Source organism: Thamnophis sirtalis, unplaced genomic scaffold (assembly GCF_051295495.1).
Source record: "Thamnophis sirtalis isolate CommonGarterSnake01/CBP01778 unplaced genomic scaffold, rThaSir2_p1.2 scaffold_1, whole genome shotgun sequence".
Classification (NCBI taxonomy): Eukaryota; Metazoa; Chordata; class Lepidosauria; order Squamata; family Natricidae; genus Thamnophis; species Thamnophis sirtalis.
The window spans coordinates 34,794,130-34,819,519 of NW_028261381.1; the positions used below are offsets into that span (position 1 = coordinate 34,794,130).

Here is a 25,390-nt window from a genome sequence, read left to right on the forward strand (position 1 = left end):
CTGTGAGCATGGATTGGTGGGTGTGGCTTGGTGGGCGTGGCAGGGGAAGGATACTCCCAAATCTCCATTCCCTCCTCACCCCACTAACCTGCTTTCCAGCTTCGTTGTCCTGTGCAGGGCAATAAAAGAAGCCCAGCCGATCAGCTGGGACTTGGGAGGCAGTGAATAGATTGAGGTGGTGGGGCCAGCCAGAGGTGGCATTTGCCAGTTCTCCGAACTACTCAAAACTTTCGCTACTGGCTCGCCAGAACCAGTCAGAAACGGCCGAATACCACCGCTGGTACCATTCTGCATTTGAGAACTCACTTCCACTGTCAGCTTTATACTCTTCCTTTTTTTTGCTTCACTTGCCACTTTCCCCCTTAACTGAATGCCAAGTTGGAATTGATACACAAATTAATTAACTAATACCCTTTGTGCCAATTTTCACAGGAAAGGACACCTGAAAACCCATTTTGGGGTGTGAGTTGGAATTCATATATAAAGATAAATTGTTGCCTTGAGCATTACCCAAGAAATGATTGCATGAATTTCACTTTGTGTTCTCATTTCTCTTTCAAAACGGATGCTTTGTTCCTGTCTGATTGTGATGGATTTTGCTTGAATGTGTATACCCAATTCCATTTCAGTATTTTAGTGCTCAATAGATTTGCTTTCCAAACTTGCAGATAAATGGAATGCTAAATCGGATGCTAATGCTGGCTGAAAAACAATACTCATTTCCCCAAGAGCTTTTGTCTCAGTCTAAAAGAAATAAATGTTGTTTTATGATTAGGTGTATAACTAGTATTTATGTAGAGTGACAAAAAACAAAAGAAGTCCATCTTGGAAGAAAGTTATGGAAATACTATTATCAGATAGCCAGAAAGTGCAGGATTTTGTCTCTCACTTTGCCTACCTATGTAGATCTTATGTTACAATAAGGACATTGAAACGTTTAAGTTAGACCAGTGGTTCCCAACCTTTTTTTGGCCATGCCCCACCTAAGCATCTCTAAAATCCTGATTCCCCCCCCCCAATAATTCTTACTTTACTCAAAACTGAATTCTACTTATGTGGAGGAAGCCTAAAACTTAGTTTAAACAAGGTTCAAATTGCCCCCCATTAAAAATCAAATTGCCCCCTTATGGGGCATGGCCCCACATTGGGAACCACAGACTTAGACAATGTAAATGAATCCAGTTGGGGTGCCAATGCTTATCTTGGGAACTACTGTATGTACCTCTTAACCCTTTGAAAGGCTTTAACCATGCTTCCAGAGTTTTGAGTCTCCTTTTTGGTTTTCCTCAGATTGCTTACAAAGATGACTACAACAACTGGTTAAGAGGTGTGGGGTGGAGTCCCTTGGGCTCCCTGGATATGGAAAAAGTTAGAAAAGCTGGTGAGGCAATATCTGAATCTAAATATCGCCAGCACCCAGACAAACTCAAGTTTACAAGTTTGATGGATGCTATACCGATGGTTTTGGCTCAACAGAATACCAAACAGCTGAGTGATGTAAGTTCAACCCAAAGGACATCATTTCCTTCTTTTAAGTTATTGTCTTAAAAATGCTGTGGAATTCTAAAATATTTATAAGCAGTCTTGGGCTGTTCAAAGTTTTGTGTTTTATCTAAGAAATTCCTTCAGAGGCTCTTCCATGAAACTTTCAAGCATTTTGCAAATCCGCAGCAATACAGACCTAAATTGGATGTGCTCTGGGTACAAGTTTCCATTCTAAAGGAGGCTTTTTAATCCTTTATGAATTTTGGGAGTTACGGTCTAAATATACCTGGAAGATACTAGTTTGGGCAACATAATTTTAAATTAAAACTTGCACCTGCTGCATAAATTGTTTTCTTTCTTTCTTTCAGTTAAATTATAAAATAGAAGGTGAGAAAGTAAAGCACAAGTATCATTTGGATCCAGATGTACCTGCATTTATTCAAGCAAAAGTCAATGCCTACAATATAAGTGATGTAAGTACTTGGCAATTTCTTTGTTGCCTAAATGAACACATAAATTGACCTTCATCTTTAGAAAACCAAAATTAGTGATTCATTTTATTCTTGGATTTTCCATTTCATTTTTTAAAAGCCACTTGTAGGAAAAAGACTAGGGTGGGTTTTGTTCATTAGAATGGATGTAAATTATCTTAATTCTTATTGTAACTCTCAAATAAAAAAACAACCTTTCATGTTAATATAAGAATATTCATGGATCTTCACTGCTAGAACTTAAACTTAAAGTAATTTCTTCTCTTTAAGAATTTCTACAAAGCAGATTGGAAGAAGCGGCTTGCTGAAGGCTGTGACCTGAAAGCAGATGCTATTCCTATTGTGGCTGCAAAAACTTCACGTAACATTGCCAGTGATGTAAGTTAATCCTAATAAAATCTTTTAAGGGGCTTTCAAAAAAGTTAAACAGCAGGGTTTGGAAGAAAAGGTCTTGGGGAAGCACATAAAAAAAAAACACAACCAAGGGAGAATGTAGTTTTCTAGTTTGGAGTATAATAACTGAATGCAATTGTGACATTTTAAACAATACCAACAAGAAGAAGAATAGGAAAAAGGTGATAGCCAGAAAATAATCAAAGCAAGGTTAGGAATAAATACACAGCATTGAGATACTCTCTATCACAGGGTAGTTTAAGTTAACTTGATGCTATTCATTTTGCAATGGGTTAAACCTCTTTGTTTTGATTTTTCTCAGTACAAATACAAGGAATCCTATGAGAAAGAAAAAGGAAAGCAAATTGGCTTCCTTAGCCTGCAAGATGATCCTAAATTGGTCCATTATATGAAAGTGGCAAAACTACAATCAGAACGTGAATACAAGAAAGGCTATGAAAGCAGCAAAACTAGATATAATTTGCCTCTAGACCTGTTCAGTGTAGTGGCCGCTAAGAAAGCCCAAGAAGTTGTGACTGACACAAACTACAAGCAACATCTGCACAATTACACTCTTCTTCCTGATGCCATGAGTATGGAATTGTCAAGAAACAGGATGCAGATTCAGAGTGATGTACGTAATTATTAACACTATTGTGCCTAAGATTATGGAGGCTAATTAATTGGTTGGAGAGAACAGGTTTTTAAAAATATAATTAATTCAAATTAGATACAGTTGATTAACTTGACATAAGAATGTGTTTATTCCCAGACAGATTCCAGTCTATTTACCGGAAGTTTAAAGTTTTCCAGATGGCCAAAATTAACTGCGGCACAAACAGATTTTAATAAATTATAGAGACGTTTAATACTGCAAGAATGTGAAATACATCACATTCTCATTGGCAGTTCCCTTATGTAGACTTAGACTTAGATAGTTGGATCCCAATTCATTGAGCTTCCACTGGACTGGAACTCTGCTGAAAAATGTCCTACCAGTAAAAGGGGAAAGAACTTTCGCCAGTTGTTTCATTGGCATCTCACTATATCATCCTTCGATCTTTTCATCTACAGAGGGGAAGAAATCCTACATTTGGAAAAACTAGCAAAAGATCAATTTAAAAATGATGAAAAGGCTGCCACTGATGGATATTTCAATATTTATACATGTTTTAATAGGTTCATGAATAAATATTAGAAATAAGTTTCAGAAGTCATAAACAGTGGCAATAGACTTCGTTTTCAGAATAATGAATATATCCATTTGCAATGGTCTCCTTGAACTGGAGAGAAGATTTTCTCTGTGGTTTTGGTTAAAAGCTACCATTTTGGTGTGCATTTTGATGGAATGAAGTCCATGCTACAAGTACAATTATTTTGGTATGTTATGAACACTAAAATAAGACAATTTGATTCATACCAAGTTATTTCTTCTTCCTGCTCTTCCACCCCCAGAATCTTTACAAAACTGACTTTAATAGCTGGCTGAAGGGATTAGGCTGGGTGCCAATTCAATCTCTGGGGGCAGAAAATGCAAAGAATGCCACTCAGATTCTCAGCGAAAAGAAATATCGTCAGCACCCAGACAAACTGAAGTATACCATTGACATGGATGCCATGGAACAGGTGTTGGCTAAACAAAATGCCCATACCATGGATAAGGTAAGGAAAAACAAAATCTCCTAGGAACACCATATTTTTCAGGGACAGATTTAGGGTTCAGAGACAATAGCCAAATGACCCAGTAAAGATGTGCTTCATTCTTACTAAATTTATTGGAAGTTCTATTGCTTCAATGGCTCATTGGTTTTAGTCATGGCTTATTGAATGAATAATTAGCTAATAATAAAAGAAACTAATTCTTCACACAGCACATATTCATCAGCTTGCTCTCATAAGGTGTGGTAATGAGCTCTATCTCTTGTAATTGTTCAAGATGACTAAATATCAAATTAAATTAGACATTACCTGCATGGAGAATGATTATGGCCTTTGAGTTTTGTGTTTTAATTTTCTTGAAAGTTCTGGATGAGGGTAAACTGGATTAAAAGGAGTTTTGATCCAAATCAGGGATAAATGGACTATGTGCACAAAACAAGAATCAGTATATACTTTTTAAGAACCATTGTAAAAAAACCAAGATGGAAAACAAGCCAAGCTTCTTGAAAGAAGAGCCTGCCTAATCCATTAATTACACTGAGAAATTTCTCTATAAATAGGGCTGTATCTTGATTTACTGTAGTAGCCAAAATTGTTTTGGATATGGCTTCTTTCTAATATTACTTGTTCTCATTTCCTGGGTTTTCTTTTGAGCTCAGACCTGCCTCTAGCAGCTTGGCAATGAATAAATTGGATAAAAGGTCAATTGAAAGGGGGGAAAATCTTAATTCTTGTCATATTAATTGTACAAAACTGGATCCTCTAAGATACAGTAGGCAAATTACTAAAATAGATATATTAAAATAACCATATAGGAGAAAAGGACATGATTATTTGTTATAGTAAGTGGTAATATGACAGACACAATCTGCTGGAGCAATACCGGTACTGTCCATATTACATTTACTTAGAAATTCAACAAAAGGTTAGAGGTGAGTTATTTTTTTTTTAAAATCTAATATTTATATTCTGTTATTTTGAGTTGGTAAAGCCCCTATGTGAAATCAAGAAATTAAGCATTTAATTAATATTTAATTGTTTTTTTAAAAAAGAAAATATTGCAAATTTCTAGTTTAGAAAGGAAAAGCAATGATAAAACATTTTATTGTTAGAGATTTAGTTTTATTTTGCCTTGTGAGGGGGTGTGTCTTAGTGGCACAGAACGTGCAAGGAAATAAACTGGCCACATGCAACAATGTGATTTGTTTAAACTTTTTATTTTAACTGCAGAGGCTGTATACAGAAAAATGGAACAAAGACAAGACTGACATCCATGTAATGCCTGATACACCAGAAATACTCCTGTCCAGAGCCAACCAAATCACCATGAGTGATGTAAGCTAAGTATAGGACTGGACTTAGATATCAGTATATTAATATGGGTCATATTTTTGGCTTAATTCTGAAAGTATCTATCCATCAGTCTATTTTTTCCTTGGAAAAAAACATTCTAAACATTTGCCTGTGTTTCCTTCCTCTTTATGGAACAGAAAATATATAGGTCTGGCTGGGAAGAGGAGAAGAAGAAAGGGTATGATCTACGAGCAGATGCTCTGTCCATAAAAGCAGCTAAAGCTTCCAGGGATATTGCAAGTGATGTAAGTTTAATTTTTACATTGCCTTATTATTGGAAAATGTATTTTGTTTCTTAGTCTGACCATTTCATTTGCTCCCTGATTCTCTACATGTATACCAGTAGTGAAATTCATTTTTTTTTACTACTGGTTCTATGGGCGTGGCATGGTGGGCGTGGCAGGGTAAGGATACTGCAAAATCCCCATTGCCTTCTCACTCCTGGAGGAAGGCTATTGCAAAACCTTCACTCTGGGGCCAGCCAGAGGTGGTATTTGCTGGTTTTCTGAACTACTCAAAATTTCCTCTACCGGTTTTCCAGTGCCTGTCAGAACCTGCTGAATTTCACCCTTGATGTATACAACCATATTGGTCTGAATTATTTAAGTTGCCTGAAGGATGAATTTGTTCTGGCAAATCTATGGAATTTGTTTCTTAATTTTTTTAAGGGCTTCATGGGTTTTGTGGATATCTTGTTATTTTCTCAAACATGCTCCTGAGGGAATATATTGCATATTTTATTTATCATCTATTATGTCTCTCTCTCCTCTCCCTCCCTCCCTCCCTCTCTTTCCCTCCCTCTCTCCCCCTCCCCCTCTCCATCTCTCTCTCTCCTTCTCTCCTTCTCCCCCCTCTAGACCAGGGAAGTGTCTTTCTATACTTGCCAGTAAACAATTATATCCCAGTACAGTTCTTGGTTGATTGCTTCATTAACTCTGTCCTTGTCAACAAGCCTTTTATGATCTCTAGGGAATTTACCAGGGGGAAATATTGAAAGATAATTGGTACAAACTTCTGTCTTGCTATTGAATAAAGATAGAATTTACTCCACCCCTCCCCCAAATATTAGGCTACAATTTAACCCATGAGTTAGATTGTAGCTTAATCAATATTATTGATTTGAAAGGGCTGAATGGCATTTAATTCTATTAAAAGGTTAATGAGTGCTATATTACACCAAACGTATGGTGACTTAGGTGATTTCCAGATGGCAATGGAGATCTGCTTATATTTAATTTGGGTGTCCACCAGGTGTGCAGTCATCCAGGTGTGGTGGCTGGATGTTGAGAGTGGATAAAGGAGTCGCTGTATAAGTTGTGTGATTATTAATCACCATCACAAGCTTATAAAACTCTTGTCTTTTACTCTATTTACATGGGGCAATGGTTTGTTATGCAAAACTGGGCCGGGTGGGATGCAGGTAAGCACTGTTTGGCTATCTGTGTTCATCTATTACCAAGAAGAGCAAATTCTGATTGGGTGTTTGCTTTTGGTTTGGCTGGTTGAAAAAAAAGCAAATATTTCTGTGCCTGTAACGTTCTTGTATTTTTACAGATCCAGAAATATTTAGAAAAGCCCAAGCAATTCCTGCTGAATTGTAATTGAAAAACCAGAAGTTTTGGGTGATGGGAAATGTTACATATATTAACATTTTATATACTCTATATAGTAACATATATCAAATTCTTTATCAGTCACTGTCAATGAATAAAGTAACTAAATATCCTTTCATATATGTATATGTGTGTGTTGTTTTGTTATTCTATATGGCTTATAGTACAAATACAAATTGGCCTTTGAACAATTGAAAGGAAAGCAGATCGGCTTCCGTAACGTAAAAGATGACCCTAAGCTTGTGCACTATATGGAAGTTGCCAAGATGCAATCAGAGCGTGAATACAAAAAGGACTATGAAAAATCAAAGACTCGGTTCCACACTCCTGTCAACATGTTCAGTGTTGTGGCAGCCAAGAAGGCACAGGAAGTGGCCACTGATATCAACTACCGGAATATTATCCACACTTACAGCGCTTTGCCTGATTCTATGAACCTTGAATTGGCCAAAAATATGATGCAGATCCAGAGTAACGTAAGGATTTTTTTAAATAACTGTTTGAATGACAAAGTTAGAGAATTGAAGTCTTTAAACTCTGTCTTACTTTGCAATTGGGAGAGAACATGAGGAAGATATATCAGAATTGTTTTTTCACTGCAAATGGCACTTAGCTTTTCCCTAAGAATCAGGACATAGAAAATATGCAATGTGCTGCTATCAAACTTCCATTTACATGATGGAAATAGCCAAAGCTCTTCTTCCCTCTGCAAATTTAGAGAAGAAGGTTTACTGGGAAGTAGATTGGCACTATAGAAAACATTAATTTATTAATTTGATGTATAGGCCATCTTATGGAGCAGCTATTTATATTAAATGTTACAGTAGTAGTCATAGTTTAGCATAGGCTAAGCCATGGTCTCTACCTCTAGGTCATTGGGCAAATTTATGTGACTGTTCCAAATTCAGCTGGTGTATGCCAGTTCTCTCTCACAATATTGCTATGGAGAAAAATTCAAAGAGGAAGTCCTGCTACTTTGTATGCTACTTTGAATTCCAACAATAAATTTGGTGTATCAAACTAATGACTAAGTATAAAACTGTAATGGAGATAGCATGCAAAATCACAGGATAAAATAATATACAGACATGCTTAATGTGTCACGTGTGTAGTTTTACAACGAGGAAACAATGCTATGACATTGATATGTTTATTTTTCATTTGTGTGTTGAAAAATGCTTGCTTTTTCGTCATTTTTAATGTTATTTATAATCCAGGATGCACACTAAACTATGCTCAAAAGATCAATCAATTTTTTAAAATATAGAAAGTTGTTTTTCCAAGCATTTTATATAAACTTTCCTTTAATTTTGTTTTCCAGAATCAGTACAAAGCAGACTATGATGAATTCATGAAAGGGATTGGATGGATACCGCTGGGATCTCTAGAAGCTGAGAAGAATAGGAAAGCCATGGACATTGTCAGTGAAAAGAAATACAGACAACATCCAGACAAATTGAAATATTCTATTCTAATGGATTCTATGCCAATGGTTCTGGCGACAAGTAATGCAAAAATAATGGATGATGTAAGCCAAGGAGTATTTATTTATCTATTTGCTTACTTATATTTTTCAATTATCAAAGAATTAATATAAAATTAAATTTCATTATGGTATTGGTTTTATTATGGTGTGGTTTCTTTTAACTGTGTTTAGGTTTATTTCAAAGTTATTTTTCAATGATACATGTTCCCTTCATTCTATTTTAGCACCTTTACAAAAAGGACTGGGAAGCAGAAAAGACAAAGATTCATATCACGTCAGATATTCCTGAGATTCTTTTGGCAAAAGTCAATGCGTATAACATCAGTAATGTAAGTTTGCAGGTTGATTAACCTCAAAAGGGATATTTTGCTAAGTGCTAGTATTAGTGAATCAGCAAAACTACATTACATTATTTGTCAAACAAGATAAAGTAGACACATTACTTAGCAGAACAGCTAGCCTTTGAATCAAATCCTGCAGTATTATTCATTGAAAACTCTAAGTAGCAGAATTATTTGTTTGTGTAACTATTCCACACCTAACCTTTCTAAATAATTATTCTCAAATTATGAACACAAAATCAAGAATACCAACACACCAAGTCAATAAAGAAAGAGGGGAAAATACAACTTAAAGAAGAAGAAAAATTGAAATCATTATTCACCAGAATTTGAATAGAAACTTGAGAATCATCTTGGCACTGTATTAAAAACGCTTGTGAAAGCTTTTCAAAGCTAGCATTCATTTACTGAAATGTGGCTTTGCTGGATATGTGTAATTAAAATAGATATTTTTCTACCCAGACACCATAGTGCCCTGGGGATCTTTGGCAATAGTTTTGCATCCTATTCTGATTTACTCTCTTCCTTAGCTGTCTTTGCACAAAGGGAGCCAAAAAAAAGACCTTCCAGACCACCTATTGGTGGTGTGATTGTTGAAGGAAATGGCATTCCTGCCCCACTGGAATACCTGGGAAATGGAGGGGGAATTGTGGTCAGATATCTTAGCATTTCAAGTACAGGAAGAAGAGAAAAATCTCAGGATCCTTTAAGCAGAGTTTCAATGTAAAACTGCCTCTCTGTAGAGTTCCAGTAGAATTGCTGTAAAGCTGCCATTGCTCTTTTGGATGCTAAGAATAGCTACGTATCTTAATTAACCAAGTCAACAGCATCATATGGATCTGGGACATGGCACTGATTGCAGATGGTGTGTCTTGTTTGTAAAATGGGCCCTAGTGTAGGTTTGCAATCTGGCATTGATCAACATATAAATTAACAGAACTGACTTTAAGGTCTACGTCTTGTGCCTTTTGAAAGATTCAGGATGGCCCTTAGAACAATGAATCATAACTTTTAACTGGCAAAATCACTACATCACGGGTGTCAAACTCACCGTGTCACATTGCCATCACGTGACATTTCGGGATGTTTTTACCATTCACAGAGCTGAGGTAGGTGTGGCCTGCATATGATGCATCTGGCCTGCAGGCCTCCAGTTTGACACCCCTGCCCTACATTAGCAACAGCACTTAGACTTATATACTGTTTCACAGTGCTTTTACAGCCCTCTCTAAGCAGTTTACAGAGTCAGCATATTGCCCCCAACAATCTGGGTCCTCATTTTATCCACCTCGGAAGGATGGCTTAACCTTGAGCCGGTGAGATTTTAACTGCTGAACTGAACATTAATTTAAATGTGCTTGTGTGTTAATTCTATTAAATCTATGAAAACAAATTCTATTAAATCAAATCTACTTTTTTTTCTGGATCTCCCTAATTTTTCCAGGATACTCAGAAATAATCATACCCTATAAAGCATTAATTTTCTGTCTCTGTATTGAGTATATTTTTAAAAATAGTTTCCTTTCTTTTTCCACATAGAAAATATATAAACATTCTATGGAAGAAGCTAAGCAAAAAGGCTATGATCTCAGAAGTGATGCAATCCCTATTAAAGCTGCTAAAGCTTCTCGGGAGATTGCCAGTGATGTAAGTTTACAGTCGATGTTGTTGGCTTTTTTCTCCTGCTGAAGAAATATTACAGAAGGTCCCTGTGAACAAAAAGGCACCTTTGGAACCAATTTTACCATATTTAATGATCTTTCAATCTGTACCTACATTAAAGGGTGAAATCCATTTACCTTTGCTACCAGTTCAGTAGCAATGTGATCGTGCTTCACATGTACCACCTCTGCGCATGTGCAGGACCTTCTGTGCATGCGCAGAGTGTCAAAATGATGTCTGGGTGGGTGGGCGGAGCCTGCTACTTAGCCCGCCTGCAAAGGTAAGTGAACAGCAAGGGGAGGAAAATCCGCTGTGCCATGCAATTTAGATATAAATCGTGCAACACAACTGATCATCAGAAAAACCGTTTCGCCTGAACCAGTAGCACTTTTTACCACCAGTTTGGGTGAAGAGCTGACATCTTTACTACTGGTTCAGGTGAACCGGTCCAAACTGGTAGCATTTCACCCCTGCCTATATTCACTTCATTTTATTAATGTATGATAAAGTTACAATTCAGTATTGACCATCTCGAGCTTACATTTCACTTTCTGTTTTCTCTGCAGTACAAATATAAATTAGGTTATGAACAGGACAAGGGTAAGCTTGTTGGCTTCCGCAGCCTCCAAGATGACCCCAAGCTTGTTCATTTCATGCAAGTGGCCAAGATGCAGTCAGATCGCGAGTACAAGAAAGCCTATGAAAGCAGCAAAACGAGATACAACACGCCTGCTGATACCGTCAGCATTTTGGCTGCCAAAGAAGCACAAGGCAATATTACCAATATCAATTACAAAAGGCTCATCCATAAATATATCCTTCTGCCGGATGCCATAAATGTAGAACTGGCCAGAAACATGAATCGGATTCAAAGTGATGTAAGATCTTGCAATCTCTTTCTCTCTCTCTTTTTTTTTTTACTATTAGTTGAAAGATCCTTTTTATATGTTTGTTTACCTTTGGGGGAAATGGGCAGTTCAAAAATGTGAAAAATTAATAAAAATGCTTTAGCAAACAATATTTTATAATAAATGGATTTAATATTTATAAATAAACAGATTATTTGCAATATTCAGCTAGAATTGTCATAGGTTAGAAATTTCTTGAGCGAATAAGGATCAGAATTATACTTCTTCCCCACATACTATATTCATATTACTAAATGAATAACTTGCTAAATTACCAAATACATTTTAGTATTAAAATGCATAATTACTGTATAGAGAAGATGTAAGCTATCATCAACACATTGCAACAGTTTGGGTTCAACTCCACCCACTGAAAAATGTGTTCCATTTTTAATAGCAGTACTGTACCAATATTAAATGGAAAACAAAGTGAGACAAAGGACATTCTTGTTAAGTTCTGCAAGATGTCTTGCTAGATGAAGAGATCATTTCATCTGTAATATCCTTAGCAAAAACGAACAGTGTACCACGTATTGATCCACAATTTGTGACTACATAATCCACACTATGTGATCCCATAAAAAAGGAGGAAATCTATAATTAGCCAACACTTTTTACAAACTTTCCCATTTGATTAATTGACTATGTGCCATCAAGTCATTTTTGACCACTAGTAACCACATAGATTTTCTCCATGACAATCTACTCCTAACCTGTTCTTTCAAGTTTTCCAATGTTGCAGCATTGCTGCTAGGCCCATCTACCATGTTGCTGGTCATCCTCTTCCTTCCTTTCCTTACACTTTCCCCAGCATTACAGCTTTCTCCAGAGCGGGGATGTCAAACTCAAGGCCCGCAGGCCAAATCCGCCTTGCGGGGTGCTTAGATCTGGCCCGTGGGGCTGCCCTGGAAACAGCAAAGGACTCGCCAGCAGTGCCTCTGCCAGTGAAAATGGAACTTGGGGGGTGCACACAGACCCCCAAGCCCCATTTTCACTGGCAGAGGGCAGCAGGAAGCCATTGCGGCTGAAAACAGAGTTCGTGAATCTGTTTTTGCTGGGAGAGTGCTTGGGCCACCACAGATGCCCTCAACACGAATGACATCAAGCTGGCCATGCTCACCCTGGGCACAGCCTCCCTGGCCCCCCAAGGTCAAACCCAACCCTGTTTGACACTACTCTATAGATTCTTTACATAAATTAGTTAATAGTTAAAAATCCAGTGAGACGACTGCTGCAGATTTTAGGTTTTTTTTTTGAATGTTAGTAATCTAATAATATACTTTGTCAACTGTGTATAAAATGATATTGTGCAAGATGAATGATTGAATTCCAACTGCATTCTATGTACCAGGGTCTATGGGTCCAAGGCAGTAGTTTTGCATCAAAATAGAACAAGTAAATTTGACAGTAGAACTGCACAATCAGCAGGTAGTCACCAGCCTATGGACCCTTCAAAATCATAGTTATATAACTCACAGAGTTATTCAAAATCATAGTTATATAACTTACAGAGAAGGGAGGGAAAGTTTTTTAAAAGGCATTATTGTATAGATTGGCAATGTTTGTTTATCTGTGTCAGAAGCATACCAGTTGAAATAAGGCATACTGTCTGACATAAAGTTTAAAATATAAAATGCAATATTAAAATATGTACATGTTAAACAGATCGTGCCCCAAAACTAGCAACATTAATTGTGCTGCCATAAGGTCCTCAAGTGTGCACTGATCAGGATAATCTGCGATGATATTGAGACAAATTATTCAGTACATGTCTTATACCACTCAGTGGAATAATTATCTGGACTAGATGTGTTTTCTGGTTTCATAGATATAATACAACTATAATTTCTTGGAAAGTTGAAGTTGCAGCTTAAATAAATGTACTTTTGGGAACATCTATACCATATACAAATGTATTAAATGCTTTCTCAATGGCATGATACAATTGAGAAAAAAAATTAAAATCTGCTAATTTATAGAGTTAAAATTATTACTGGAGTATTCTTAAAAAATCTTATGAGACACTGCTGTTCAGTACTTTAGAAAGAACATACTTGTTTTTTAATTAAATAATAAACCAAGCTTTTTTTTTTTTTTACAATTTTGAAATGCTTATTAATCAAATAATAAAGCAAACAAAAGACAAGAGGATTATCTCTTACTCAAGAGTGACTGAAATTGTAATTCATTGAGTCCTCATTTAATCATAGGTTGCTTCTTTTTGATATGCCCATAGGGAGGTGTTATATTATTATAGTTAAGAGCTGTGCAACTACAGATATGTTTTATTCTCTGCCTACAGCATGAATATAAGCAAGATTATAATGAGTGGTATAAAGGTCTTGGTTGGAGCCCTGCTGGGTCATTGGATATTGAGAAGTCCAAGAAAGCCACTGAGATTGCTAGTGACATCAAATATCGCCAGCACCCAAGTGTTTTCCCATTTAAGAAGCTGACTGATTCAATGGATATGGAACTTGCCAAGCACAATGCTGATGTTATGAATAAGGTGACTGTTTCCATTCTGAGTGCAAATGATGGCATATGCCACACCCCACCTTACTCCTCTGGTTGGCATTACTTAAGCAAAAGAGCCTCAGCAGATTGTAAATATATGTTATGAGTGGTAGAGATTTTGTAAAAACCACTGAACAATTCCTAGTAGATTTTTATTTTATAGGACATAATTATTTGTTAGCTGATTTCTCTGCTTACTGGCATCTTTAGTGCTACTGTTAGCAGTATGCAATATTTTGGAATTAATGTTGTCATTCTCACTTGTTACTTAAAGGGGTCTTGTGTGTCCCTAAAAGGGTTTATGCAGATGAAATTCGTAAGGTGTTGTATAGAAAAAAAGCTAACTTATGGCCAGAAGGTCATCCCAAGCACATTATTAAATATATGTCATCTAGGACATATACATATATTTCCTTTGCAGAGTATCTGCACACACTTTCAATTTTATATTAAAATCAAACTCAGCATATGCATATTAATACAGATGTCCACATGCCAACATTATTGCCTATGGATGCATTTATTGATCTTTATTGTTTTCTTCTCTAATAGCGTGCATACATAAATGCATGGGAGAAAGATAAGACAACGATTCATGTCATGCCAGATACACCAGACATTATGCTGGCTAAAGCAAATAGGTTTAATTACAGCCAGGTAAGAAAATATTAAAGCTTGTGTTTAAGTAACTAGTCTTCATCATGTTGATAATATTCTCCCGAATGAAATGATTCCTTTGTATGTTCATTTTTGGCATTGCTGTTTCTTGAAACTCTGAGACTATTCGTGGAAATTCAACTTTTGTTTCATTCAATTTTCTTCCAAGAAATAATAAGAATATCATGTCTATAAAGTCCTCTGATTCTGTACCAGCTGGGCTTAGTCCGTTATGGAGCATGAAGAATATATAAAATGCTGAATGTATAACCTCACTATTATAAATCTAAACTGATCGACCTACAACTAGATAAATCTGAAATTTTCTAGAGCCAAATTTATACTTCCTAGCTGATTTTAACAGTTCTGAATATTTAACGCATTTGCCATATGTCATGCATTGATTCCTTCATGACATTGTCATAAACTACTCTTATTCCTCAGAAATCTCTTCAGTAATCTCTCTCCCTTTTAATTACTAGGAAGTTGATTTCAATTTGTGGCATTTGTTTGAAATGAAATTTGAAGGAAATCAAAAGATTTCTTGTGAGGCACACACATATGAAAGAGGAAAAAAACTAAGAATTATGCTCATGTTATTAAACATTAGCAAGGCTTTCACAACTACTGTGATAACAGAATGCTGGACTAGACAAATCTAAAGGAAGTCAAATTACTTTGTTCAAATTTGAAGTATGTTTCTCAAACAACAGACAATATTTGAGGAAAGCTAAGGTATTATTAGGCAAGTTTCTTAGGGATTCCAGTAACAAGATTCCATGAGGAAACCTGGAACATATATGGGATGTGTTTCAATTGTAGGAGTGGATTGTGAATGTTTAATTTATTCAAATTGCTTTCCTTCTTTTTAATCTATGCTACTTTTTCATGCTAGAAACTGTACAAACTTGGATGGGAAGAAATGTTGAAGAAGGGTTATGATCTCACTACTGAAGCCATATCAGTGAAAGCAGCTAAAGCATCGAGAGACATTGCTAGTGATGTAAGTTATCTTGTAAATTCTCTCTGCTATCATGCCTTAGGCTATGACTCTTTTTGATGTCAGGGTTTATCAATTTCCACATACATATATGTAAGCTCAACAATCCATATTATATACAGACATCTGCAAACTGGATAAAAATTAAATCAGGCATATTAGTCCTGCCCACTAAGTAAGACACCTGTATTTCTCTCATGTGGGTCCTTGAACTGTATTTCCATTATGTCGCAGAAACACAGACTTTATTAATGTGCCCCGGGGTCTTAACCAAACATATTTATATTTAATTTCAAGGCAGGGGTAGATGAACCTTGTTTTCAGGGAGGAGGGAACTGTTTGCACTAAAAATTTTTGAGCTATGTCCAGATCATTTTTTCACAATAGAATAGAATAGAATTCTTTATTGGCCAAGTGTGATTGGACACATAAGGAATTTGTCTTTGGTGCATATGCTCTCAGTGTACATAAAAAGGCCTGAAAAGATGCATTCGTCAAGAATCATAAGATACAACACTTAATGATAGTCATAAGGTACAAATAAGCAATCAGGAAACGATCAATATCAATATAAATCATAAGGATACAAGCAACAAAGTTACAGTCATGTAAATCATACATAAATCTGTAGAAACTTACTATGCAACCATGGTGAAAATGTTAAGATACCCTTCTAAATCTGATACCCAACAAAGCTGGGTCTACAAATTATTCCTGAGGTTGACTTTTTCTCAACCTTTCTTTTTTTAAAATTTTAGTACAAGTACAAAGACGGCTATCGCAAGCAACTCGGCCATCATATTGGAGCTCGTAGTATAGAAGACGATCCCAAAATGTTGCATTCTATAAATGTGGCCAAGATGCAGAGTGAGAGGGAATACAAGAAAGTTTTTGAGAAATTGAAGACCAAGTATAGCACTCCTGTGGATATGCTGTCAGTCTTGGGGGCAAAGAATTGCCAGAAGTTGGTCAGTGATATCGATTACCGTAATTATTTGCACCAGTGGACATGCCTCCCAGACCAAAATGATGTCATCCATGCCAAGAAGACCTATGAACTACAGAGTGATGTAAGCCACATACTTCAATCACTTCGCTTGATAAAACTATATTGACTATGTAGGCTGGATGTCTTTCCCTGTCTATTATTTATCCAATTACCAATTAATGATCCTGCTTGCATTGTTTGCCTTCCTTACTGAGATTTGAAAATGCATGTTTTATTTTCTTATTACTCTTCTGTACTCTCTGTTTTTGTAATTTATAGTAATTGCAGACTACCCAACTTACATTTCCCTCTTCCTTTATTAACTTGGTAAGGTTTTTAATGTCCTGAACTTCTCCTTTCCTCTCATTAACCTAAAACTTGCAAAGGATTTTTTATTTAAAAAATCTAATATTGTCTTTCTCTTCTCAACCATTGCTCTCAGTGTTTAAATCTGGAAAAATATGAAAGAAAATTATACAGAGATGACATTTTGAAGAAAATATGTGGCAACTGTTAGTAAAATATGAGCCTAGTACAGAAAGCAAGAACGTATAAAAACACACACACCAGGATATACTAAAAAGAATCAAAATTGGACTATGAGGGAGGAAAGAGGAAACAATGTCTGGTTTTCAATATTCTGTTATTATACCCTTATATTATAATGGAGAGTTCTTGTATTTCTTGTGAGGTTTGGCTTGATATGAAAATATGTTTCTAACCTTACATCCTATTTTGCATGTTTATTTATAACCTCCCAAGATATTAGAGTCCTAAATCAAAGAGGCATCATTGGACGAGAAAGAAATATGTACAAAATTCTAGAGCAGTAAGCAGTGATGGGTTGCACATTTTCTTAGCATTGGTTCGCTGCAAGTGTGCCTGCCCATTTCACACACATGCATGAAGTGGGCACACATGTGCCTTCCATGCATCAAACCGGCCTTCTGCACAGGCACTTTGCTAGTGCGTGTGCCTTCCTCACATGCGCCCGGCCTTAAAAATGTGCCTAAATAGAACAGCATGCAACTGGAGTGGGTGGGTAGGGAGGACCCACCCGTGATTTCCACTACTGGTTTGGGTGGATCAGTACGAACCAGCTGAATACCACCTCTGGCAGTAAGTAAGAAACAAAACACCTTCAGAGATTTTGTAACATAGAATGATGGCTTCTTTTTTCCCCTGCCAGATTGCATATAAATCTGATCTCGAATGGCTTAAAGGCATTGGATGGAATGCATTAGGATCACTCGAGTCGGAAAAGAACAAGAAAGCTTCTGAGATTCTAAGTGAAAGAACTTATCGTCAGCATCCAGACACAATTAAATTCACAAGCATCCCTGATTCAATGGAAGTTGTTCTGGCAAAAGAAAACTCAAAACATAGAAGTGATGTGAGTGTTTCTCAATTTGAGGGGTTTTGCTGTTTGGGGAAACAGGCAACAGCATTAAAAATAACTTGAAATTGGGAGGGGGAGAAAAAGCAATAGATTCTGAAGCATAATGTAGTATTCCTTAACCTATATTTCTTCAAAAGTAAGTTACACTCAAACTCAAGATCATTTAGAAATTTGTTTTTAGGATTGTAGCTCTCTTTAATAAATTGCAGTTAAGATCCCCTGATCAATAGAACTTGCTTTCAGGTAAATAAGAATAAAATTTTATGATGGTAAATATATTTAAAAAATAAAATTTAGTGTAAGAAGAATGAAGTTGCTCAGTGGATTTAGGCAGAAAAATGTTTTTTTTGTAAGTTTGATTTCAGTTTTTTTCTAAAAATTAATATAAATGAGCATCCTTGAGGATATAAAGAACTTTACTTAATTTAAAGATGAAACAAAAGAACCTCTTTTGCATAACTATTCCACTTTGTAGATAGGTTATGAAGAAAGAATCTTCTAGCAGCATTTTCATAACTATTTCTTCTGCATGCTCAGAACAACTCACAATGTTTTGCATTATTTGAGTACATATTTTACTGTGCTGTGAAAGATCATATTCACTGGTGGGTTCCGGATCCTGTTCCAACCAGTACGGTTGGAATGGGCCCGGCAGCGTCCACATGGACACGCACAGTGCGTGTGCAGCATGCACGTGTGTTTTTTAACACCTCCACAAGCCTCCGCAATGCTCCAGCTGCTCAGCAGAACATCGCGTAGGTGCTGTACGCGCGGTGTGTGTTTGAAGCACAGAAGACTTTAAAGACCGGTAAGGAGCTCAGGCGAGCGGGTGGGCCCTCTGGAGCACCGTACCGGAACGGTATCCAGTGCTTCAGGTAGGCTCCAGTACGCACGTACCAGGGCTTACCACCTTCAACCCACCACTGGTCATATTGTATATAATTATTTTTATCATTGAAACATATTGATTCAGTCTTTGTTTTTCATTTCTAGAGACTTTATCGAGAAGCTTGGGACAAAGATAAGACTCAGATTCATATCATGCCTGACACTCCTGAGATTATGTTGTCCAGAATCAACTTAGTTAACTTGAGTAATGTAAGTTTGATACTGGTTTGATTACAGAATCAAACATTTCTAGAGGGTTGCTTTCCTAACTTTCATTGGCTCTCTTCTTAGAAACTCTACAAATTAGGATTGGAAGAATTGACAAGGAAAGGCTATGATCTTCCACTTGATGCCATATCAATCAAGGCAGCAAAAGCATCTAGAGAAATTGCCAGTGAAGTAAGGAACTCTGTTTATCGATTTTAAGGAAAAATGGCATGCAGTGTTTTGTTAAATTTTCCTCTTATTTGAAATCTGAGGAAGGGTAAACTGAGGCCCTAGCATACTTTTCAAAGGCCTCTGAAAGCAGTCCATTCACTGCTAAGGATTTAGAGTCTGGTTCTTGATGGAGAGGTAAATGAGTGTCTTGGATGTCATAACTGGTCTTTGATTTCCACAGGGGCTTTGTTTCAGTTTTCTCTCCCACTGGCATAATGGTCCCAATCTGTGGTTTATATGTATGAGCACCAGATGTGGGTTGCTCCCGGTTTGGTTGAACTGGTAGTGGTAGTGGTGCGCAGAAGCATTATGCGTGTGTGTGCGCACGAGCATGAGCGAACTGGTAGTAAACCAGTTAGCAACCCACTTCTGATGACCCTCACATACAGCCCCCCCACTTTTTAATATAATCTAATTTATCAATTAAATTGAAATTTTTCAATAGAGAGTTAGAATAACAGAGTTGGAAGGGATCTTAGAGGTCTTCTAGTCCAACCCCCTGCTTAGGCAGGAAACCCTACACCACTTCTGATAACTTTAGATAACCACACATGGTTATCCAACATTTTCCTAAAAACTTCTAGTGTTGGAGCATTCACAACTTCTGGAGGCAAGTTGCTCCACTGATTAATTGTTCTAACTGTCAGGAAATTTCTCATCAGTTCTAAGTTGCTTCTCGCATTGATTAGTTTCCACTTCTTGCTTCTTGCTCTACCCTGAGGTGCTTTGGATAACAGTTTGACTCCCTCTTCTTTGTGGCGGCCCCTGAGATTTCGGATATATGCCGATATAAACTATGATCATTATCTTCCATTTACATAAAATAATTTAAGATAGCATTTTAATTAAAGGTATTAAATTTAAATTTAAAGGTATTAAATTTCCTTCTGGACCAACCATTTTCAGTTCTGAATGCTCATTTGATTAGTGAAAATAAAAAGGTGATTTTTAACCCTTTTGAAAATCATAAGGAGGGAATTCTAAATCCCTCTCTTATAACTTAATACTGCCTCAAATCATTCTTCACTTAAAAGACAAATATTTGTGATAGGCAACTATCTAACTTGAATAACAAATAAGTGAACAAACAAATGAATAAATACTAATCTCACATTTCTTTCATTGCTAAGAAAAAATATTAACCAGTTTTATTAGTTAGATTAATTTAATCTAACTAAATCCACTTTAGTTTTCTTATATGTAAATGAAAACTCTGAGAGAGATGGGCAGTTAAGAAATATGAAGTATAAATAAAAATGTACTGTGGACTAAAAGGAAATCTCATTTTGATAAATATATAAAACTAGAATTTCTCATAACTCTTCTAATATGTTGCCGATGTTACTGGAGTTAAAAGGAACATCCTAAATTTGAGATTATCTCCCCTCAAGGATGATTAAACATACTCCATACATATCCTCCTGTAGGTACAGAAACCATCCGGGTGATTTTGGGTCAGTTTCATCCCTAGACTGGAAAGTTCAAAAAATCTATTTATTAATCTGTATTGGGTTAGTGTGGTGGATTATCATCCATAACCTTCATTGAAGTAGCCTGCATCCTGCAGTGGATTGATTTAGGCTGATAATATCTATCTCTACCTTCATCTTTCTCTCAACAAACCAAAATACTTGTGTGTTCATGTCAACTTTAAGGTTCTTAATCACAGATGAAATCAATCCTGGAGACTGTTCAGCAGTGTTGTATATAGCCATATGTACACCCAAGTCACTCTCTTATTTTTGGCCAGATTTTTCTGTTTTCCAAGAATGAGAATTGCTCACTCACCAGATAATGAACAATCCAATTAACAGATCATCAGTTGGGTGGGAGGAATAACTTGTTTTCCTTTTGAATTAATGTAGGTTTAAATAGTTAATTAGATTATTATTAATAATCAATAGGGATAATAATAATACCTTTAATAAACCCTTCTTTAAAACTGAATACCGTGCCCTTTATCATCATTGCAATAAAAAGAAAAAGTGCTTACTGCTACTGATGTCTTAGACTTCTCTTCATTTTCTATTCCTTCCCTATCCCCAGCATGCTCCCTTCCCTTATACCAAGAAGGATAGGAAGTAATGGAGAATTAATGGGAAAGAAAAAATTATTATACTGGAAAACACAATATCAACTTTGAACTGAACCTGGCAGAACCATCTTTCTGTTCCTCAGTTGCCACACAGAGGGGGAAGGAGGCTGGGATGCATTACTAGACACAACAAAGAGCTTTCTCATGAGAACCAAGGTCATCTCTACCATCAACCGATAAGGTTGGGGAAGGAGTGCCTGAAGAGCCCACCAATTAATCCAATTGGCCAATGTGACCAGTGACACTTGAGGATGGGGTTATTTCCTAGTTTAATTATACTGTAACTGCGGGAAAGATTTAGATTTTGTTTTCCTTTGAAGCTGTGCCCATATGATGTACTCATTAAAAGAAGACCTTTGAGAAGGAGCTAAGTCTCAGAGTTCTGATTTGCTTGGGTTCATTAGTTGGAGCCTTCACATACATATCTTTCAGTTGAGAGACATCTCTGGATGTACCCCAGTCATGTTGGAACTCAGCACTTGATATATAGTGACAAAACTGACTGAAAAAAAAAATCAGTTTAGCACTTTTAGTTATATGGGGAACTAGATGAAAGTTTCTTTCTCTCTCTTTCTCTCTCTGTATAGTACAAATACAAAGAGGCATACCGTAAGCAGCTTGGTCACCACATTGGAGCTCGTAGTATAGAAGATGATCCTAAAATGTTGCATTCTATAAATGTAGCCAAGATGCAGAGTGAGAGGGAATACAAGAAAGTTTTTGAGAAGCTGAAGACCAAATACAGCAGTCCTGTAGATATGCTGTCAGTCTTGGGAGCAAAGAATTGCCAGAAACTGGTCAGCGATATCGATTACCGTAATTATTTGCACCAGTGGACATGCCTCCCAGATCAAAATGATGTCATCCATGCCAGGAAAACGTATGATCTTCAAAGTGATGTAAGTGGCATTTTAGCAACTTTGCAAACGTAAAGCCATGCTTAAGCTAACCACCTTCTTCTGCTCAGTGTTAGCTGTGCTCTAAGAAAAAACATTATGAATCACTCAGTTTGTTTGAATGAGTTTCACTGTTACATTGTTTCTCAAGATTTAGAGATGTTTTAAGAAACAGTAACATTCATAAAATGTTGAATAATAAAACAGAAAAACTAATAACTTTTCCTTCCTTCAGATTAATTATAAATCAGACCTTGAGTGGCTCAGAGGTGTTGGCTGGTCTCCTAGTGGTTCTCTGGAAGCCGAGAAGAATAAGAGAGCTTCTGAGATCTTGAGTGACCATAGATATAGGCAGCACCCTGACACTTTTGCTTTTACCAGCCCTATTGATTCCTTACCTATGGCTTTGGCAAAACATAACTCTGAAATTATGAATCAGGTAAGTTTTGTCTATGATCCTTTCTTAAATACATACACACAGAGAGACACCCTACACTTTGATAGAATAATATTTTCTGTAATAAGATTGCAAAGTAAGTTATAAACTTGTTCTACTGAAGTTTTAAAGATGCATATCAGTATATAATACACCTTAAAGATGCATCATTGACTTCCATTTGCTCTTTAGAATTGAAGAGAAAGTTCAGAAGACACAGCAAAGCATTCCTCATCTTAGGCCAAAATATGTTCTCTAGAACAGTATAAGAGCTTAGTAGAACTCATCAGAAATGGCCTTGGAAACCTATCAAATACATTATTGATTAATTCTTGATGAAGAAATTCCTTGCTAAAGAGATTAGGTTTTTATTTATGCAACAAGATTGTCACAAATATTGAATCTATTTATATTCATCTTATTTCCAACTCTGGATTTAAAAATGAATAAGTTAAAAATTAAGTAATACTTTCTCATCAATTTTTGGATCTAACACAATCGTATATTCTTGACTGCTTTCTGTATTCTGTAATTATAATGATGGTATTAACAATATAAAATGGGTTTCATAATTTCCATCCACAACACATAATTAGAATATATTTCAGTTTTAATAGCCATTATATTGATTATTTTATTGTGCTTTTTTTAAGCGTACATATGTTGATGCTTGGAATAAAGATAAAACCAGCATTCATATTATGCCTGATACACCTGAAATTCTACTGTCACAACAGAACAAAATCAACTACAGTGATGTAAGTGGATTTATGTTTGTCAAACCTATGAGAAGGGATGGGGAAAAAATGCCCTCAAAAACACTAAAGCAATACTTGTCATCCATTTAGAAACTGTACAAACTGTCATTGGAAGAGGCCAAGAAGAAAGGGTGTGATCTTCGGATAGATGCAATTCCTATCAAGGCTGCTAAAGCATCCAGAGATATTGCAAGTGAGGTATGTAATTACATGATATGACACAAATCACAGATTTTTATCTGATTGCAATGTTACTTATAATTTTAGACTTTTCCTTTACAGCAAGAATTGGATTCTTTTGAGGCTTGGTTGATTATGCTAATTTTTTGCGACTGCTATAAGTGTTCAGGATATATTTAAATGGACTATCATAAATAGTTTTCCTTGGAAGTATTGATAGTGTAGAAATTTAATTTTTCAGCCAAAATAACTACAAAGATAAATGGAGCATATCTTCACTGCCCTGATTCAATTACTCCATGATTTTTCATTCTCTCTCTGTGGATATATATTAGAGACTAGTAATAGCAACCTAGGCAATGAAATGAAGGTATAAAACATTGGAATTAATTATATTTTCTCCTTGTAAATTTATCAAAGATTGAAATAGTAAACATGAATCCAAATCCACATATAAAAATATAAGTGGTTTGTATGACATTGTAGATATTACAATACTTGATTTAAACTCTTCTAGATCTTAGGGGACCCAAGGTAAGTAAACATTATGTTTTAAACTTCTTGTTATTGTTATCAACAGTACAAGTACAAAGAAGGTTATCGCAAGCAACTCGGCCATCATATTGGAGCTCGTAGTATAGAAGACGATCCCAAAATGTTGCATTCTATAAATGTGGCCAAGATGCAGAGTGAGAGGGAATACAAGAAAGTTTTTGAGAAGCTGAAGACCAAATACAGCAGTCCTGTAGATATGCTGTCAGTCTTGGGAGCAAAGAATTGCCAGAAGCTAGTCAGCGATATTGACTACCGTAATTATTTGCACCAATGGACATGCCTCCCAGACCAAAATGATGTCATCCATGCCAGGAAGGCCTATGAACTGCAGAGTGACGTAAGTTGTGATGGTTTTTAACTTCACTGGAACTGATTTGTGAGAACAAATTTCTTGAGTTTTGGAAAAGTCACCAAGAATTGGTTCATTAAAATATGGTTACGTTGGAAAATATTTCTAAAAATACATGAAGAAGCACTCAGTAATATTTGTACTTCCAAAATTCAGTCCCTTTACTGACTTTTGATATTACTTAAATTGAAGTCAGAAAATTAATAGAACCTTAACATTAAGGGTGTGCAGTATCCAAGTGGTTAAGATGCTGGGCTTATTGACTGGAAAGTTGGAAGTTCCAGGCTAAATACTGCATGAGGGAGTGAGCTTCTATTACTTGCCCCATCTTACCAACCTAGCAGTTTGAAAGCATGTAAATGCAAGCAGACTAATAGGCACCACTTTGGTGGGAAAGTAACAGGGTTCCATGTTCCTTCAGTGTATATTCATGCCAGTCATATGACAATGGAGGCATCTTCAGACAATGCTGGCTCTTTGGCTTTAAATTGGAGATGAGCATCTTCCCCTAAAGTTGGAAATGGCTGGCAGGGAAAACATTTACCTTTTTTTTAACCTTTCATATGGAAATATGGAAGAGTCTAACTAGGGCCCCCAACATGACACCTGGCATATGCTGCAAGGTTCCCTGATTCTTTTAACATTTGTACTAAAAACACATTATTTAAGTTTAAAAATAATGAGACGCTAGTGGAGAGAAACATGCTTTCCAAAAATGCTTCAGAGTATCTGATCAATTTGCAATTTAAGAGAGGGAATTTTTCTTTCGTGGCTATTTTTCTTTTGCTTTGATGTCAAAAGACATTCACAGTAGTAACTGTGTGTGATTACAACATTGTCTCA

General features: G+C 36.3%; 1 protein-coding gene across 1 annotated transcript in view; it reads left to right on the plus strand.

The window, feature by feature from the left end:
- The window catches only part of NEB (nebulin), a 221,952-nt gene that overhangs the window by 60,636 nt on the left and 135,926 nt on the right, over positions 1-25,390 (plus strand). The window contains exons 52-75 of the mRNA XM_087710553.1: positions 1,291-1,497; positions 1,854-1,958; positions 2,247-2,354; positions 2,692-3,003; positions 3,825-4,031; positions 5,259-5,363; positions 5,519-5,626; positions 7,159-7,470; positions 8,316-8,522; positions 8,705-8,809; positions 10,361-10,468; positions 11,050-11,361; positions 13,694-13,900; positions 14,461-14,565; positions 15,461-15,568; positions 16,324-16,635; positions 17,743-17,946; positions 18,946-19,050; positions 19,132-19,239; positions 21,961-22,272; positions 22,505-22,708; positions 23,359-23,463; positions 23,554-23,661; positions 24,224-24,535. Coding sequence (XP_087566679.1) covers positions 1,291-1,497; positions 1,854-1,958; positions 2,247-2,354; positions 2,692-3,003; positions 3,825-4,031; positions 5,259-5,363; positions 5,519-5,626; positions 7,159-7,470; positions 8,316-8,522; positions 8,705-8,809; positions 10,361-10,468; positions 11,050-11,361; positions 13,694-13,900; positions 14,461-14,565; positions 15,461-15,568; positions 16,324-16,635; positions 17,743-17,946; positions 18,946-19,050; positions 19,132-19,239; positions 21,961-22,272; positions 22,505-22,708; positions 23,359-23,463; positions 23,554-23,661; positions 24,224-24,535 — 4,386 coding nt within the window. The remainder of the gene's footprint in view (positions 1-1,290; positions 1,498-1,853; positions 1,959-2,246; positions 2,355-2,691; positions 3,004-3,824; positions 4,032-5,258; positions 5,364-5,518; positions 5,627-7,158; positions 7,471-8,315; positions 8,523-8,704; positions 8,810-10,360; positions 10,469-11,049; positions 11,362-13,693; positions 13,901-14,460; positions 14,566-15,460; positions 15,569-16,323; positions 16,636-17,742; positions 17,947-18,945; positions 19,051-19,131; positions 19,240-21,960; positions 22,273-22,504; positions 22,709-23,358; positions 23,464-23,553; positions 23,662-24,223; positions 24,536-25,390) is intronic.